At 39.9% G+C, this 16,004-nt stretch overlaps 1 protein-coding gene across 8 annotated transcripts in view; it reads left to right on the top strand.

The window, feature by feature from the left end:
• Nucleotides 1-9,947: 9,947 nt before the first annotated feature.
• The window catches only part of LOC122560017 (bactericidal permeability-increasing protein-like), a 56,907-nt gene continuing 50,850 nt past the window's right edge, over nt 9,948-16,004 (top strand). For 2 of the 8 annotated variants that reach the window (XR_006314618.1, XM_043710173.1), the window contains exons 1-4: nt 9,953-10,032; nt 11,066-11,176; nt 11,853-11,945; nt 12,448-12,591. Coding sequence is in view for 4 of the 8 variants with exons in the window: in XM_043710173.1 (XP_043566108.1) it covers nt 12,468-12,591 (124 nt within the window). In the remaining 4 variants the exon portion in view is untranslated. Of the gene's footprint in view, nt 10,033-11,065; nt 11,177-11,852; nt 11,946-12,447; nt 12,592-16,004 lie in introns of all 8 variants that reach the window. The other 6 variants (XR_006314619.1, XM_043710175.1, XR_006314617.1 and 3 more) reach the window with 6 other exon arrangements.

Genomic DNA, 16,004 nt, shown 5'->3' with positions numbered 1-16,004 from the left:
GCTGGTTTTGAAATTTGATTTATTTTGTAAAACTTAATTCGGAGTGTTATTGGATCAGTATATTGTAGAGTGGGTAGTAGATAAATCAATCAGACAAAGGCTTACAGTGTAGATAGTTGTTTAACGTTTTTTTTTATTTCTTGGAGTTAAAGAATAAATTAATTTTTCTTCAAATTGTGGGATATGGTAATTCTGTGTCACATAATTTAACAGATTACAAGACAAGGTGCGCTTTTCTGTGTGTTTGGTTTAATTTATCAGAAAGGTTTACCCTATGTCGTAACAGTTTGGAGGCTCAGGTCTGTGATTGAACATGTTTAGACAGATCCAGTCTGAGATTTGGACAAATTTGAATAGAGTTGGGTACAAAAAAGCCCAGTAAATTTAAACACTTGTAGGTTAGTGTCCTAAATCTGTAAATAAAATGTAGGTGAGACAATTGGTCTAATTTCGGTTAATTGCGGTTGGTTAAATTAAATGTGAGCGAAACAGCTCTTAAAATTGCGAAAGAGCGTTTGGCTTTTGAAGATGATTTCCAAATTTGCCAAGAAAGTTTAGAAGGAAAGAAAAAGACCTTTTTTAGAATTAGCAACTAGGTTAGCATTGGGTTTAACCAAGGACAAAAGTAAAGCTGAAATTGTAATTGAATTGCTTAAACATGTCAGAGAAACAGACAAGTGCAGAAGCATTAGAAAAATTTAAATTACAATTGTGGAAAATGGAGTTAGAAGATAAAGGGAGAGAGGGGAAAAATGGAAGGTTCTGAGGTGAGCAAAGAGAAAGAGAATTTGAACTTGTTGCGACTTAATCAGCAACGTCAAGTTAACAGGATGGAGATTAAAAGAGAAGGTAGCGATAAATACAAAGTGTTAAAACTCTGCCATATTTTGATGAGAAAGATGTTGAAATCATTATTTCATTTGAAAATTGACTAGGCAGCTGGAGTGGTCCGAGTAATGCTAGTTCAGACTAAACTGGTAGTCAGAGCTAGTGAGGTATTTGCCGCACTGTCAGATGAGGGGTCAAGAGATAATGATGAGGTCAAACAGGCTATGTTAAGTGATTATGAATTAGTACCAGAAGTGGATAGATAGCACTTCAGAAACATAAAGAAGGAGCCAGGTCAGATGTATGTTGAGTTCGAAAGTATTAAACATAGTAATTTTGATAGATGGATGCGGGCCTTAAAAATAGATAAGACATACGAGGCTCTAGGAGAGATTATTCTTTGGAGGGGTTAAAAAACTCACTTCCACAGATGATCAGAATTCACGTGGATGAACAGAACATTCAGAAAATAAGAGCAACAGAGTTAGCAGATGGATACCTGTTGATGCATAAGACAAGCTTCTGGCAAGAATTCCATCTTGTGAGGGTTAGAAATTAGGAGAAGGGGAGATCTGACACTGAAACAAAGAGTAGAGAACAATGGTAAGTCTTTTCCACAGCTTAAAAAAGCAGCCCAAGAGGGTGGAAAGGAGGTGATAGGCCTCAGGTGTTTCCACTGTGGCAAAGTAGGACTCTTAAAGGCGCAGTGCTGGTCATTCAAGAAAGGTGCTGTGGGAAAAGATGTGGTAAAAGAAGCCAAGCCAGTGGCATTACCGAGAGAAGTAAAGGGAACCCCAAGAGAGAGTGCACAACCTAGGCAGGGGCTGGTTATGAAGTTAGTGCCTGATCTCTATAAAGAATTTGCCTCTGTGGGTAAAGTTTACTGAAAAAGAACAGGGGGAGAAGGGCAAGAAGTTATAATTGAGAGATCCAGGATCTAATCAGTCTCTAATAGATTTGCACTCTTTCTGACCTGTTACCCAAGACAGTGTAATTTGTGGGACAGATGGACAGAAATTTAGCGTTCCCCTATGCAAGATCAGGTTGGGGTACCAACTCAAGACTAGGGAAGTAACAGTGGGAGTGATAGACAGAATGTCATTTCCAGGAATCCAGTTTGTTCTTGGGAATGATTTAGCAGCGTCCAAGGTGGGATTAACACCCCTTGTTGTCGAGAAGCACAAGGAAGACCAGGAAATTGAGGAGTTAAAAGAAAAACATCCTGGTGTTTTCCTAGACTATGTAGTAACAAGATTTCACTATCATAAGTCACAGCACAAAACAAAAACTAGAGAAAGATGAAGGAGTTGAGGTTCAATTATTGGACACTCATGTTGATGTAGTGGTGCAGGAAAAATCTCAACAGGCAGAGGGTCAGACAGAAGTGTTTAGTCCTGAAAGGCTAAGGGACTTGCAACAGAAAGACAAGACAATAAAAGATATATATGTTGATGTGTACTCCGAAAAGGAGGCGGAGGATATTCCTGAGGATTATTATCTGAAAGAACTGGAGAAATGAGTGTTAGTTACTGCTCCACATGAATCAAATCCAGGTGTGGAATTTGATGTGCCTCAAAATATGTTAAACGATGAAGAAATCCTTGAGGAGTGAGGTAGGTTAGTAAATTATTTGTCTCGGGAGGAAAGAACCCAGTTGAAAGGTTTGTTACAGCAGTACGAGGACATATGTAGGAATAAGATGGGGAGAACTAATGCTATTTGTATGAGGTAGACCTAGGGAATGCTGTTCCAACAAAACAACACCCCTATCGGCTTAATCCTTTCAAAGCCAACAGGTCCAAAAGGAAGTGGAGGCCATGCTCAACGAAGATATTAGATTAGATTCCCTACAGTGTGGAAACAGGCCCTTCGGCCCAACCAGTCCACACCGACCCTCCAAAGAGTGACCCACCCACATCCCTTTCCCTCCGGCTAATGCACCTAATACTATGGGCAATTTAGCATGGCCAATCCACCTGACCTGCACATCTTTGGACTGTGGGAGGAAACAGGAACACCCGGAGGAAACCCACGCAGACACTGGGAGAATGTGCAAACTCCACACAGACAGTTGCCCGAGGCTGGAATTGAACCTGGGACATTGGTGCTATGAGATAGCAGTGCTAATCACTGAGCCATCGCACCGCCCAAGTCATTGCGAGTGGAGTTTGCCAATAGTCTTAGTTCCCAAACCTGATGGGCCTCAACGATTTTGGGTGGATTATCGGAAGGTCACCACAGTAACAAAGTCTAATTCCTACCCAATACTGAGATTGGAGATCTGTATCAAGAAAGTAGGACAAGTCAGTTACATCGCTAAGTTGGATTTACTGCGTGGTTACTGGCAGGTACCTTTATCAGAGAAGGTGAAATAAATTTCTGTGTTTGTAACCCACATGGTCTATATCAATTCAAAGTGATGCCCTTTAAAATGGAGAATGCACCCGCCACATTCCAAAGACTCATGAACAGAGTTGTGGCTGGGTTAACAAACTCTGCAGTCTATTTGGACAATGTAGTGATCTTTAGTGAGTCCTGGGAAGATCACATGGTACAGTTCTGTGACCAATTCAGAGAAGCAAAACTGGTAATAAGCAAACAAAACTGAATTTGCAAATGCAGAGGTGGCGTTCTTGGGAGGCTTGACCCCAAGGAACACAAGAATAAAAGCCATTGAGGAATTTCCACCATCAACCTTGAAGAAAGAGGTACTTCTTTTGGGACTAAGCGTATTCTATTGGAAGTTTGTTTCGACTGACAGCAGTGTAATGGCACCGTTAACAGATTTTCTGAAGAACACAACATTTCGGTGGATCGAACAATGCCAGGAGGCATTTGACAATTTAAAAGCAATATTAACTACAGCACCAGTTTTAGCTACACCAAACCTTTTGAAACCCTTCTAAGTTGCCATCAATGTTAGTGACATAGGAGTTGGAGCTGTATTGCTACAGGAAGATGATGATGGAGTTGAACTGTCAGTTGGTTACTTTTCAAAGAAACCCAACACCCACTAGAGAAAATACTATCGAGAAAGAACTATTGAGTTTGACACTGGACTTACAACATTTTAATGTTTATGTCACGACCAATGTGTTGGAGATTGTTGTGTTTGCTGATCACAATCCTCTTACATTCTAGGAACACTTTAAAGGCAAGAATATAACATTATTTTGTTGCAGTCTTCTGTTACAGACTTTTAATTTACAAATTGTACATGTTCCGGGTCGTAAGAATGTAATAGGAAATGTGTTACCACGGATTTAACTAATAAAGTATAGATGAGATCAGTATCTATTCAATATTATGTATGTGGGAAGAAGTTAATATGAACTCAGATTAAAGTCATATGTATGTCATTGGTAATGTAGTTGAAGAATAGAAAAAAAAGCCATCTTTTCATTATGATGGTTCTTTTTTTTTCTGAAAGGCGGAGGTTTTTTTCAGAAGTAGAATCTCTACAGTGTGGAAACAGACCCTTCGGCCCAACAAGTCCACACTAACCTCTAAAGAGTAACCACCAGACCCATTCTCCTACCCTATATTTATCCCTCACTAATGCACCTAGCCTACACATCCCTGAACCCAATAGGCAATTTAGCATGGCCAATTCACCTAACCTGCACATCTTTGGATTGTGGGAGGAAACCCACGCAGACACGGGGAGAATGTGCAAACTCCATACCGTCACCCGAGACTGGCATCGAACTTTGGTCCCTGGCACTGTGAAGCAGCAGTGCTAACCACTGAGACATCATGCATGCTTTTAAGATGAAGACCAGGGCAAATTGTTTGGAGTATTTTTTCCATCGAGGCTTGTGGGGGACAGATGGGAGAGTGGACTTGTGGCCAATCAGATCAGTTGTAATATGAGTAATGGGGCAGATTTGAGGGGCACCTTGGCCTACTCCTGATCTGAAGTCTTATGCTCCCACAATTTCTTTAACTGGCTTTTCTGAACAGGGCTACAGCAGGGAAAATAGTAAAATATTGTTAAAGCTACTGTATCTGGATACATGAAGAGGTCATAAATTACTTAATGGCAGAAAAAGAAATGAAAGTTTAATGTTCTCATAATTGAGATGTAGTTTCATGTCCAATGTTGCAACCTACATATTCCGAGATATGGCATTTGTAGAATCGGTAACAAAAGTGGGAATGAAGATGTATGAGCACTGATCATAAAAAAAATGTGATGAAGGTAACAGAAGAATACTAATCTGGAAAATCAGGTTCTCAAGCCATGAGGGTAGGAAATACTTTGCAAGTTAGTTATCAATTGCCTAGCAGTAATCACATTGTTGGACAAAGTATATAGTACATCAGGCAATTGGAGGAGCATGTAGTAAGAGTCATGGAGTTGTTGGGGCTTTAATCTTATTAAATGTTCTTGACTTGGAAAGTAAAATTAGCTTGGAGTATATTTTAAGATTTACTAGAGCACAGGGTTAAAGAATCTGTGGAACAGTTAAGTCAGGCTGGTATAATAAACTAAAATAAGGAACTGCAGATGCTGGAAAACGAAAACAGGAAGTGGTGGAGAAACTCAGGTCTGGCAGCATCTGACTACAAAGAGGCAAGGCAAGAATTTAGTCAGAGCAACATGAATTACACCAGCGTGTTGAGAGAGCAGTTTATAAAGCATGCAGTATCCTGGAATTTATTAATAGGGGTATGACTGCAAGAGTAAGAAGTTTATGTGGAACTCAAAAGACACCAACCTGTCCTCAGCAGAAGTAGTGCATTCACTTCAAGGTGTTGCACTTTAAGAAGGATGTGAAAAAAGAAGTGGTTTACAAGTATGAGGAACATCAGTTACAGAGAGAGATTGGAGAACCAGATTAGAAGTATTCAAACTTGTGAGAAATTTGGAAAGGGTAAATGAGAAATTGTTCTCACTTGTGAAATGATCAAAAATGAGAGGGCAGAGATTTAAACTAATTAGTAAAAGAAGCAAAAGATGATGTGACAACACTTTTGTTTTCAAGCAATAAATCGTGAGGGTTTGGAATTCACTGCAAGAAAGTATACTGGAGGCATTCAAAAGTTTTCTTATTTGAAAAAGAACAATGTGCAGAATGACAGGAGAATGGCACAAGATGTGATGCTGATTTGGAGAGCATGGATCACTTTGTTCATATTTTTCACAGAATAGGAATGTAAATGTGTAATGTTTTAAATTAAAAATTAAAGAAGGGGCCTCAATTTGGGGAAAAGAAAAGCTTATCATCAGGATAATTGCAAACAATTCTTATTGTAGTAAAAGTAGAACTGTAATTATTGGAAGTCTGTTTTTATGCTAGGCTGACTTCTGTTTTTTTGTGGTTGCTGTTCAAGATTATTTTTTAACTCGTGTTTTTCTGAAATACCTTGTGCCTGTTAAAATTACAGCTAATGTCGTAAGTACTGTAAAGGTTAGATTCGTGTCAGCACTTTAGCTGTGACGGTTTTGAAATTAAGATTAAAAACTACCCAAACAGCTACCAGCAATATTAGATATCTCTGTTTTAATGTCCTGTTGTATAGTTTTGCTGCAACCAAGGTGAAGAATTGCACATTCTTCAATGGATTATGAAATGTAAACACATTCTTGTTGAACATGTTTGTAACCACACTATTTTGTAAATGTCTGAATCTCAAAACTCCACTTCCTGCTTTGATTGCACCCACCCGGTTTACTTGGGAAAAATGTGTTTTTTTTTCTAGAATGTATGGCTAAATGTCTTGACTCTTGAGTGGAAAGCTAATCAAGTGATGTGAACAAAAGAGCAATCTTTGTAATATCAAACAGTTATGATAAATGCTAGCACACAAATGGTACATTTTATACATAAGGCATAAAAGGAAGACAGTGAATGGGTAGTTTGAAGTCCCACATATCACTGGAACCAAGACTAAACAGATTGGTAATAGGGTTATTATTTCATATGATGCTCTTTTCTGTGCTTGGCTAGTGGTTGTGTAGTACACAATTAATTTTTCAATTTGATTCACCTTTGCCATTCTATTGCTTCAACAGATATCCGTGCCACAAACAATTCCTGTTCAAAACATGGCTGCAGTGTACATCACTTTAAACAGAAATGGTTTGATGATGCAATTAACCATGTTATTAAGCGTATCGTACATCTGATCACGCACTGAGTAAAACTGAGAAGTTTGTCCGTGTTCAATTTTGGTGTTCCATCACCCTACATCAAATGGGAAGAAATATTTGCTGAGTTCAAACTTCTCTAATCAGGGCTTTCTTGCCGCAAACCAGTATTCACTGAACGTGGTGAATCCTTGAAGGTATACTGAGCTGATGTAGTGCACAAGTATTGTGAGAAGTGTAACTTGTTCAATTTTTACATGCAAACTGAATGTCTGACAGGGAAGGGAGGCCTTAAGACCAACCTGGATATTCAATAAATCTGTCAACCAAAGAGACTGGATTAGACATAACTAACAAACGTGATTATGACAACAAAAGATGCACATCCTCAATGACAGTCAACAGACCAGAAAGCTAGCTAAGAAAGCATTCGCTAAGAAAGCATTATATCATTGGTGACATAAAGTTCTCAATACCTTCCAAATGTATTTGTTAGAAGGTGCTTCAAGGCTCCTCTAGGATGCCATTAATTAACATCCCATACCAAAATGGGCCTGACTTCAAGAAAATATGGGGGTTAGAGTAGGCAAGAGTAGCATTAGTGTCCACGTGAGCTCATGATTCACATCCATGTCCCCTGCCATTAAGAAATCAACAAGATGAGAATGTAGCCAGAAATCCTGTAATTGGGTCATGCCTACCATTTTAAAATCCTGTCAGTGTCCATTCTAACATGGACGGAAGTATGAAAATATTGCAGTACTTTTTGTAGAAGGTGGTGTTGATGCAGAATTTAATTCCCCAACAGGGGTCCTGGCAACAGATTGGGAAATGGATGATATTGTCAGTCAGGAGTGATATATTTAACCAAATACAAAACCACAACCACTAGCCAATTGAAATGATGGTAGCACAGTCCCTATTCAATAATGTAAATGGCAAGATAGCAGTATGCCATTCTGTGACAGCTGACTGAAAGTCAGGCGGTGGCACCATCTTTAAATATCAGTTAGATCAGAATGCAGTCCACACTTGTGGTGAGAGCTTTATTTCAACTAACCACATTCCATTAAATGTATATCCCATTGATTCTCTCCATCTTTATGCAACCACTCAATCCATTCAATAAATCTCTCACCCCACTAATTACTATCCATTTTTATACAATCAATTCAACCTAATTAACTCCTAATTAGTCTATCAATCACATGTACCTTGTGCCATTCAGTTTCAGGCATCTCTTCAGACCTTAGTAGATGATAATATGCCTCCTTAACACTTACAGATCATTAGAGCAGTCACGGGAAGTATCCCTTGCCTCCAGAACAAGACCCATTATCCCCCTGTTCCCAGAGCATGACCACACACCCTCTACTCCTCCTCCCCATTCTTTGCTGAGAAGTCAATCTAAGAGTAGAATGGGGACATGAAACAGCAGCATTTCTGAGGGAAAATATGGTGGCTGTAAATTTTATGATGCCTTCTTGAAAATTCTTCTCCAAGTTGCCCGGGGAGATCCTTTTCTCTTCGGATGGCAATGGGAGACACTCCTGTTAGCAAGAAAGCCTGGATGAAGATTGCAGTGGTAGTCAACAGCTAGGGGATCTAGCAACGTTTAAGGGTACAGAATGTGGGTCTGTAATTTCCTCTGTTCCACAGGCTAGAGTTTAACACACTGCTCAGATTGGTGAAGCTTTCAATTGACAATACTCGCTAGATCATGAATGGAGAGGATTACCCAGCCTCTGGGAGACATAGGGAGTAGAGAATGCCCTTGGGCTAATGCCCGAAACGTCGATTCTCCTGTTCCCTAGATGCTGCCTGACCTGCTGCACTTTTCCAGCAACACATTTCCATCTCTGATCTCCAGCATCTGCAGACCTCACTTTCTCCTGGCAAATCAGAGGCTCTGGTTAATTTGCTGGGGACACTGGTTCAAAAGACAGCTGGCAGAATTTAACAAATATTGAATTAAAAACTTGAATTTGTGACAGTGACCGTGAAACTATCAATGGTTGTCATGAAATCCTTCTGTTCACTAATGACTTTAGTGAAGAGAATCTGCCAACTTTACATGCTTTATATGTGATTCCAGAACTTCAGCAATGTGGTTGACTCTTAACTTCCTTCTGAGACAACCTGGCAAGTCGCTCAATTCAAAATAAATTGGGATGGGAACTATATGCCAGCCTTTTCAACAATACCACATCCTAGGAAATGATTTTTTTTAAAAGAGAAATCTTGGAGAATGTGTGCTCAGTTGGTCATTGTATAAAGATCTGTAGTCCTTTCCCTCCATGAGAACCATAACAGCAAGACTATTCACAGAGGTTCCACAAGGTTTGGGAGTACGCCTTTTGCTTTTCATGATGTGGATTTGGTGAATGTAGAGACTTGACAAGATTATACAGAAATATCAGCGCCTCATAGCGCCATGGTCCCAGGTTCAATTCCAACCCCTGGCAACTGTCTGTGTGGAGTTTGCACATTCTTCCCGTGTCTGCGTGGGTTTCCTCCGGGTGCTCCGGTTTCCTCCCACAGTCCAAGAATGTGCAGGTCAAGTGAATTGGCCCATAGTGTGAGGTGCATAAGTCAGTGGGAAATGGGTCTGGGTGAGTTACTCTTCGTATGGTCGGTGTGGACTGGTTGGGCCAAAGGGCCTAATCTAGACTGCAGAAGATAGCAAAGACCAGTCAGGTTGAAGAAAGTAAGACATAAGATTCAGTCCAGAAGAATGTGAAGTCATGTATTTGGGGAGGTCAAATGTGGCATAGAAATACACAATAAATAGTAGGAAACTACGGGAAGTAATGGAATACACAAGCATGCATGGCCACATCCTTGAAAATGGCAGAAAAGGCAGTTAGGAAGACATGCCATTTCATTGATTTGCATTATCATTGATGATAAGACCAGGGAAATTGTGCTAGAATTGTATAATACACTAGTCAGACAACAGTTAAAATACTTTGTACAGTTCTGGCCATTGTGTTACCGGAAGGATGTGGTCACATCAGTCAGAGTACAAACTTGCTGCAGGAATGGAGAATTATAACAAAATATTGGACAGTATGGGGCTGTGTTAACAACAAAGGAGGCTGAACAGGAATGTAATTATATGTATAAAGTTAAGAGGTGCCTTGATAAAGTTGACAGGAAGGATTCACTTCCAAATGGAAACAATAACCAGACAGTATGAATCTGGAACAAAAGTAGAAATTGTTGGAGCAGCTCAGTAGGGTCTAGCAGCAGCATATGTGGGGAAGAAAACAGACTTAATGTTTCACGTCTGTGACTCTTCATCAGAACTGATAGCAGCTGGGAAAAAGTGGTATTTCTGCAGAAGACAGAAGTGGGGTGGGGGGTCCAGTGAATGGATAACGTGGAGATGGAGACGAGAGAGAGGGGGGAATATGAAAGGGGTCCACACATAACAGGCTTGTTGATGGTAGACTAGGATAGAAGAGAAACTGAGTAAGTGATATCGAGGGCTAAGGCTAGGAGAGAATGGGTAAGCTATGCTGAAGGCAAACAGGTACGTGAATAGAAAAGATTTAGAGGGTTATAGGCCAAAAGGAGCCAAGTGGCACTAGTTAGTTTGGGAAACTTGATCAATATGGACAAGTTGGACCAAAGTGTCTATTTCCTTGCTGCATAACTCTACAAATCTAATCAATAATCAATGAAGTGATAATAAGACTAACAGTGGGAATTGAGATGGAATGTTTTCACCCAGAAAGTGTTAGCGATCTGGAGTTCACTGTTTAAAAGAATGGTAAAGGTAGAAATACTCATTGCACTTAAAGAGCTTGGATTTGCTTTGGAAGTAATATACAACCTATAGAACAGGAGCTAGAGAGGGCGTTTTTTTTTCACTGGCATAGATACAATGAGCTGAATGGTGCTGTCTACTCCACCTTTCTATAATTCTACATCATTTGTCCAGCAAATTTGGTAAATTGCTTGTATGATTTCGTGCACTGCAACATAACATTCTTAGAAACGTGTCAAAAAAGGGTTCAGTTTTTCTATTTGCTTCTGAACATGGAAGGAACAGGAACTCTTAAAAACTGAAATATAAACGTAAATAAACATTGCAAGTGTGCTGTTTTTAGTGACATTTCTAATATTTTCATTCCTTAGGAAAGAAAAGATGAAGAGTCCTGCCTGAAATGTAGACTGTCCTGCTCCTCAGATGCTGCCTGCCTGCTGTGCTTTCTTCAGCGCTACATTTTGAAGAACAGATGAATGAAGGTATCATATTTATATTCAGATTAATTGCATTAAGAATACACTAGAGGTTGTTTCTCTTGTATCATAGAATCCCTACAGTGTGGAAGCAGGCCATTCAGCCCATTGAGTCTAATCTGCCCCTCTGAAGAGCATCCCACTCAGACTTACCCCATATCTGTAACCCTTCATTTTCCAATAGCTAATCCACTCACCCTGCACATCCCTGGACATTATGGACGATTTTATCATGGCCAATTCACCTAAACCGCACATCTTTGGAATGTGGGAGGAAACCGGAGCACCCAGAGGAAACACAGACACTGAGAGAATCTGCAAATTCTACATTGACAGTCGCCTGAAGCTGACAACAAACCTGAGTCTCTGATGCTGTGAGGCACCAATGCTACCCATGGAGCCACTGACCTTTGTCTGTTTCCATGCTGTACATCTCTATGACTCTATGACCCTAGTTTGCCTGTATTCATTGTTCACCACTGCCCACAGGGGTCCTGCCTAAAATCCAGGCCCTGTTATTGCCCAAGAAAACCAGATAACCCAGCAAGGTTTATCCTGAAAGATCAAGATCTGAAAGTAATCAAAATTCCTGTTTTGGACATTTGAGTTAAGTATAGCAAAGTTAACCCCTAACCCAATGTTATCATTGTCATTGGCTGAACACTTCTTCCTGTTTCTGTAGAAATGAAATTAAAGATACATCAAAGATACACATTTTTCTCACATCCGCAATCAGTTGCACTTGAACCATGCAGATAATCTCACTGTAGAGAAGGTAAGCTGATTGTGTTTTAAAAAGTCATACAGTTCTTAGTTTCATGACTGTAATATATTTATTTTGAACGACAATTTATACAAGTTAGCAAGAGAGCTGTTTGTGTGTGATTTTTGTACATAATAGAAATCCTGACAAGTTTATTATCTTTGAAATTTATGCTATGTGTTGCAGGATTTCATTTTGGAAAGCATATTTGCCCTAAAGTTGACTTTTTATTAGCTTATTTTGGAAGTCATATTATTCTTAGTGCAACAATTTGAATCAATAACAAATCCTGCAAACCATAGTATCTAATTAGGCAAGAAACATTGCCATTTAACAGTCACTATAGATGGTTTTTGAGACTACCAGAATTGGACATTAAGAAGCAGAATTTATTTTGACCATGTCATCCTTAACATTTGTTGTCATTACTGATCTATGTGTAAATGGTGGCAAACCTCAAATAACATCTTACAAAGTAACAGGAAATTTTGTTACTTAATGTCTTATTTTGCAGCAATATCCTGATTAAATTAAATGCTCATCTGCAAAATGAACTTGCCAGCCTGCATTACTCTTGTCCTGATCGGAACTGCCATTGGGAAGTCTGGACTTAATCCAGGAATTCAAAGTAAAATCACGCAGGAGGCTTTAGAATATGGTGCGTATGCTTTGAATGCTTTCATTGAAAATTCTCAATGTATAATTTCACATTGAGTCAAAACAGAATTCTGACATTATAAACTGGCAAAGTGTTGTGACTCACCTATTACAAGTCTTGAATAATGCAATTGATGCAATGTTTCAGTAAGATCAGGTAAGAAAATGAATAAGTCACAAAGGGAGGATAAACTGAGGGTGCTAAACTGAGTTAGTATTTACAATAAGTTTGTTGCATCATTTTCAAACTCCAATCAAGGGAGTGGGCAGTTTTTTATGCTCCTGTGTAGTGGATCTGGCTCAGTAAATTGGATAGGTACTTTTACAACGAGTCTGTTAAGTTATGGCTGCTGTGGATTGCTAATGTGAGCTCTGGCAATAGAATCATAGAATGGTTGTAGCACAGAAAGAGACTATTCAGCCTCTTGTGTTTAGGTCAGGTCTCTGCAAGAGCAGCTCATGTAGCCCTACTCCCACACATGCACCCTGTGGTCCTGAACAATATTTTCCTTCAGACATATGACCCAATTCTCTTTTGAAGGCTTCATTTGAATCTGCTTCCACCACACTCTCATGCAGTGCTTTCTTGACATTAACAGTCACTGTGTTAAAAGTGTTTCCTCATGTTCTTATAATTTGTTTGAAATCACCTTAAATATCCTTTGGTTCTGGACCCTTCCACAAAGCTTTTCTCCATTTCCCACATCCAACCTGTTTGTGATTTTGAACACATCTATCAATTTTCCTCTTAACCTTTTCATTTCCATGGATGACAGACCTAGTTTCTCCAATCTGTCCAGTTAACTGAAGCTTCTCATCTTGGAAACAATCTTATAATCGTTTACGCACACTCTCTAATGCCTTCACATACATTTTAGAATTATTTATTCATGGGACATGGGCATTGCTGATTTCGCTGTCATTTATTGCCGAACCCAAATTATCCTGGAGAAGTGAGCCACCTTCATGATTGGTGCAATCATGTAAGCATGCTTACAACACTATTAGGAAGATAGCTCCACGATTTTGATCCAGTGACAAAGAAGGAAATGCAATATAGTTTTTAAAATTTATTCATTTTGTGGGATGTAGTTGCCACTGACAGGGCCAGCATTTATTGCCCGTCCCTAGTTGCCCTTTTGAAGGTGATGGTGAGCTGCCTTCTTGAACTGCTGCAGTCCACCTGTTGTAGGTTGACCCACAATGCTATTAGGGGGGGAATTCCAGGAGTTTGACCCAGCGACAGTGAAGGAATGCTGATTTATTGCCAATTCTGGATGGTGAGTGGCTTGGAGGGGAACTTGAAGGTGGTGGTATTCCCATATATCTGTTGTCCTTGTCTGTCTGGATGGAAATGATTATGTGTTTGGATGGTGCTGTCTGAGGACCTTTAGTGAATTTCTGCAGTGCATCTTGTAGATAGTACACAGCTGCTGCTACTGAACATCAGTGGTTAAGGGAGTGAATGCTCGGGGATATGGTGCTAATTGTTATGAAGTTGAGGGCATGTAAGAGAGAGAGAAAATGCTGCTCTGAACTGATATCAAGCACCTATGTATATAACTAGATGGCAGTCCCAGATTGTGCTCTGAAGTGGATACCTGAGTTTTGGTTGCTGTTTTGACAATAATTTAAATCTAACTAATCAGTTGAAATTATGCCCCAGGATACTAAAACCCAATCGAGTTTGAATTTATTGTTTTGCCAACATCGAACCAATGAAATCAATCAATGGTGGGGGGGGAGGGGGGGGGGGGTTAAAATGCAGACATTTTGAAAATTGATCAGAGAGTAACTGCCATAGAGAGAGAAACTGGAGAGCTAATTGCCCATCTGACATCTTGCTCTCCAAAAAATTAGGAAACAGTCTCTATTAAAGGTACCTTTTCATATGAAACATATTCACAGTAAAAAGAAAGAAAATGACCAGGGAATTCAGCAGCCAGAAGAGTGAAGTCACAGAAGACAACAGCGGTTGTGTGGTTTTGAAATTAAGCTGAAGTAATTTTATTAAGTGTCTTACTGGTACAGCATATTGTTTCAGAGTTGGAGACAGATAATAAGCAGTTGAGAGAAAGGAGGGCTTATAGTTGTAAACAGTTGTTTAATATTCACTTTTAGAGTGAAAATAAATTGATGTTATTTTCTTTAAATAGTGGAATTTGGGAGTTCTCGTTTTCATATTTTAACAGACTATGAAGTGTAGTGAGCTTTTCTAGGTGTTTGGTTTAATTAGAGGGGTTTACCTCTGTGTCATAACACAATCAAGTGGGCTGCTTTGTCTTGGATGGTGTCAAGCTCCTTGAGTGTTTTTGGGGTTGCACACATCCAGGCATGTGGGGAGTATTCCATCATACTCTGACTTGTAATAGTGTCAAAGAGTGTAGTGCTGGAAAAGCACAGCCGGTCAGAAAACATCCAAGGAGCAGGAGAATCAATGTTTTGGCCATAAGTCCTTCATCAGGAATGAGGCTCGTGGGCCAAGGGGGTAGAGAGATAATTGGAAGGGCGGTGGGGTGCTGGGGGAAGTTAGCTGGGAATGAGATAGGATGATGAAGGTGGGGTTGAAAGTAATAGATCAGAGAGGAAGGTGGAGCAGATAAGTGGGAAGGAAGATGGGCAGGTAGGACCGTTAAAGAAGGCGGTGCCGAGTTGGGAGGTTGGGACTGGGATAAGATGGGGAGAGGTGAAATGGGGAAACTGGTGAAATCCACATTGATACAATGTGGTTGGAGGGTCCCAAGGCGGAAGATGAGGTGTTCTTCCTCTCGGCCTTGTTGATAGTGGACATGCTTTCAGGAGTCAGAAAGTGAGTTACTTGCCGCAGTATTCCTAGCCTCTGACCTGCTCTTGTAGCCACTGTATTTACATGATGAGGTGTGTGTGTGTGTGTTGATGGTGAGGAACTTGGAGATTGTGGTGTTCCCATGTATCTGGTGTGTGGCTCAATGAGGAATGTGAAGTTGGTGGTTTATCCATGTAACTTCTGTCCTCGGTCGAATTGTGGGTTTGGCTGTCTAAGAATGCTTGATGAGCATTCCAGTGCATTTTGTAGATGACAAATACTGCTGCCACTGTGTATTGGTGGGAGAGGGAGTGAATTTTGAGCATGTTAAATGGAGTTCAGTGATGATAATGTAATTGAATGTCATGAGATGATGGTTGGATTCTCTGTTAGTTGAAGATAATAATAAACTGACATAAGTGTTTCAAATGTCATTGCCTCTTATCAACCCAAGTCTGAATGATTTCCAGGTCTTGCTGAACATAAACTGCTTCAGTATCTGAGGAGTTAAAAATGCTGTTGAACATTGTTTAATCATCAGTGAACATCCCTACCTCTGACCTTAAGACTGGGGGAAGATTGTAGATGAAGTAGTTCAAAATGGTTGGGTGTAGGTCACTATCCTGCAA

Source organism: Chiloscyllium plagiosum, chromosome 20 (genome assembly GCF_004010195.1).
Source record: "Chiloscyllium plagiosum isolate BGI_BamShark_2017 chromosome 20, ASM401019v2, whole genome shotgun sequence".
Lineage (NCBI taxonomy): Eukaryota > Metazoa > Chordata > Chondrichthyes > Orectolobiformes > Hemiscylliidae > Chiloscyllium > Chiloscyllium plagiosum.
This window is presented reverse-complemented; position numbering and strand designations above follow the sequence as displayed.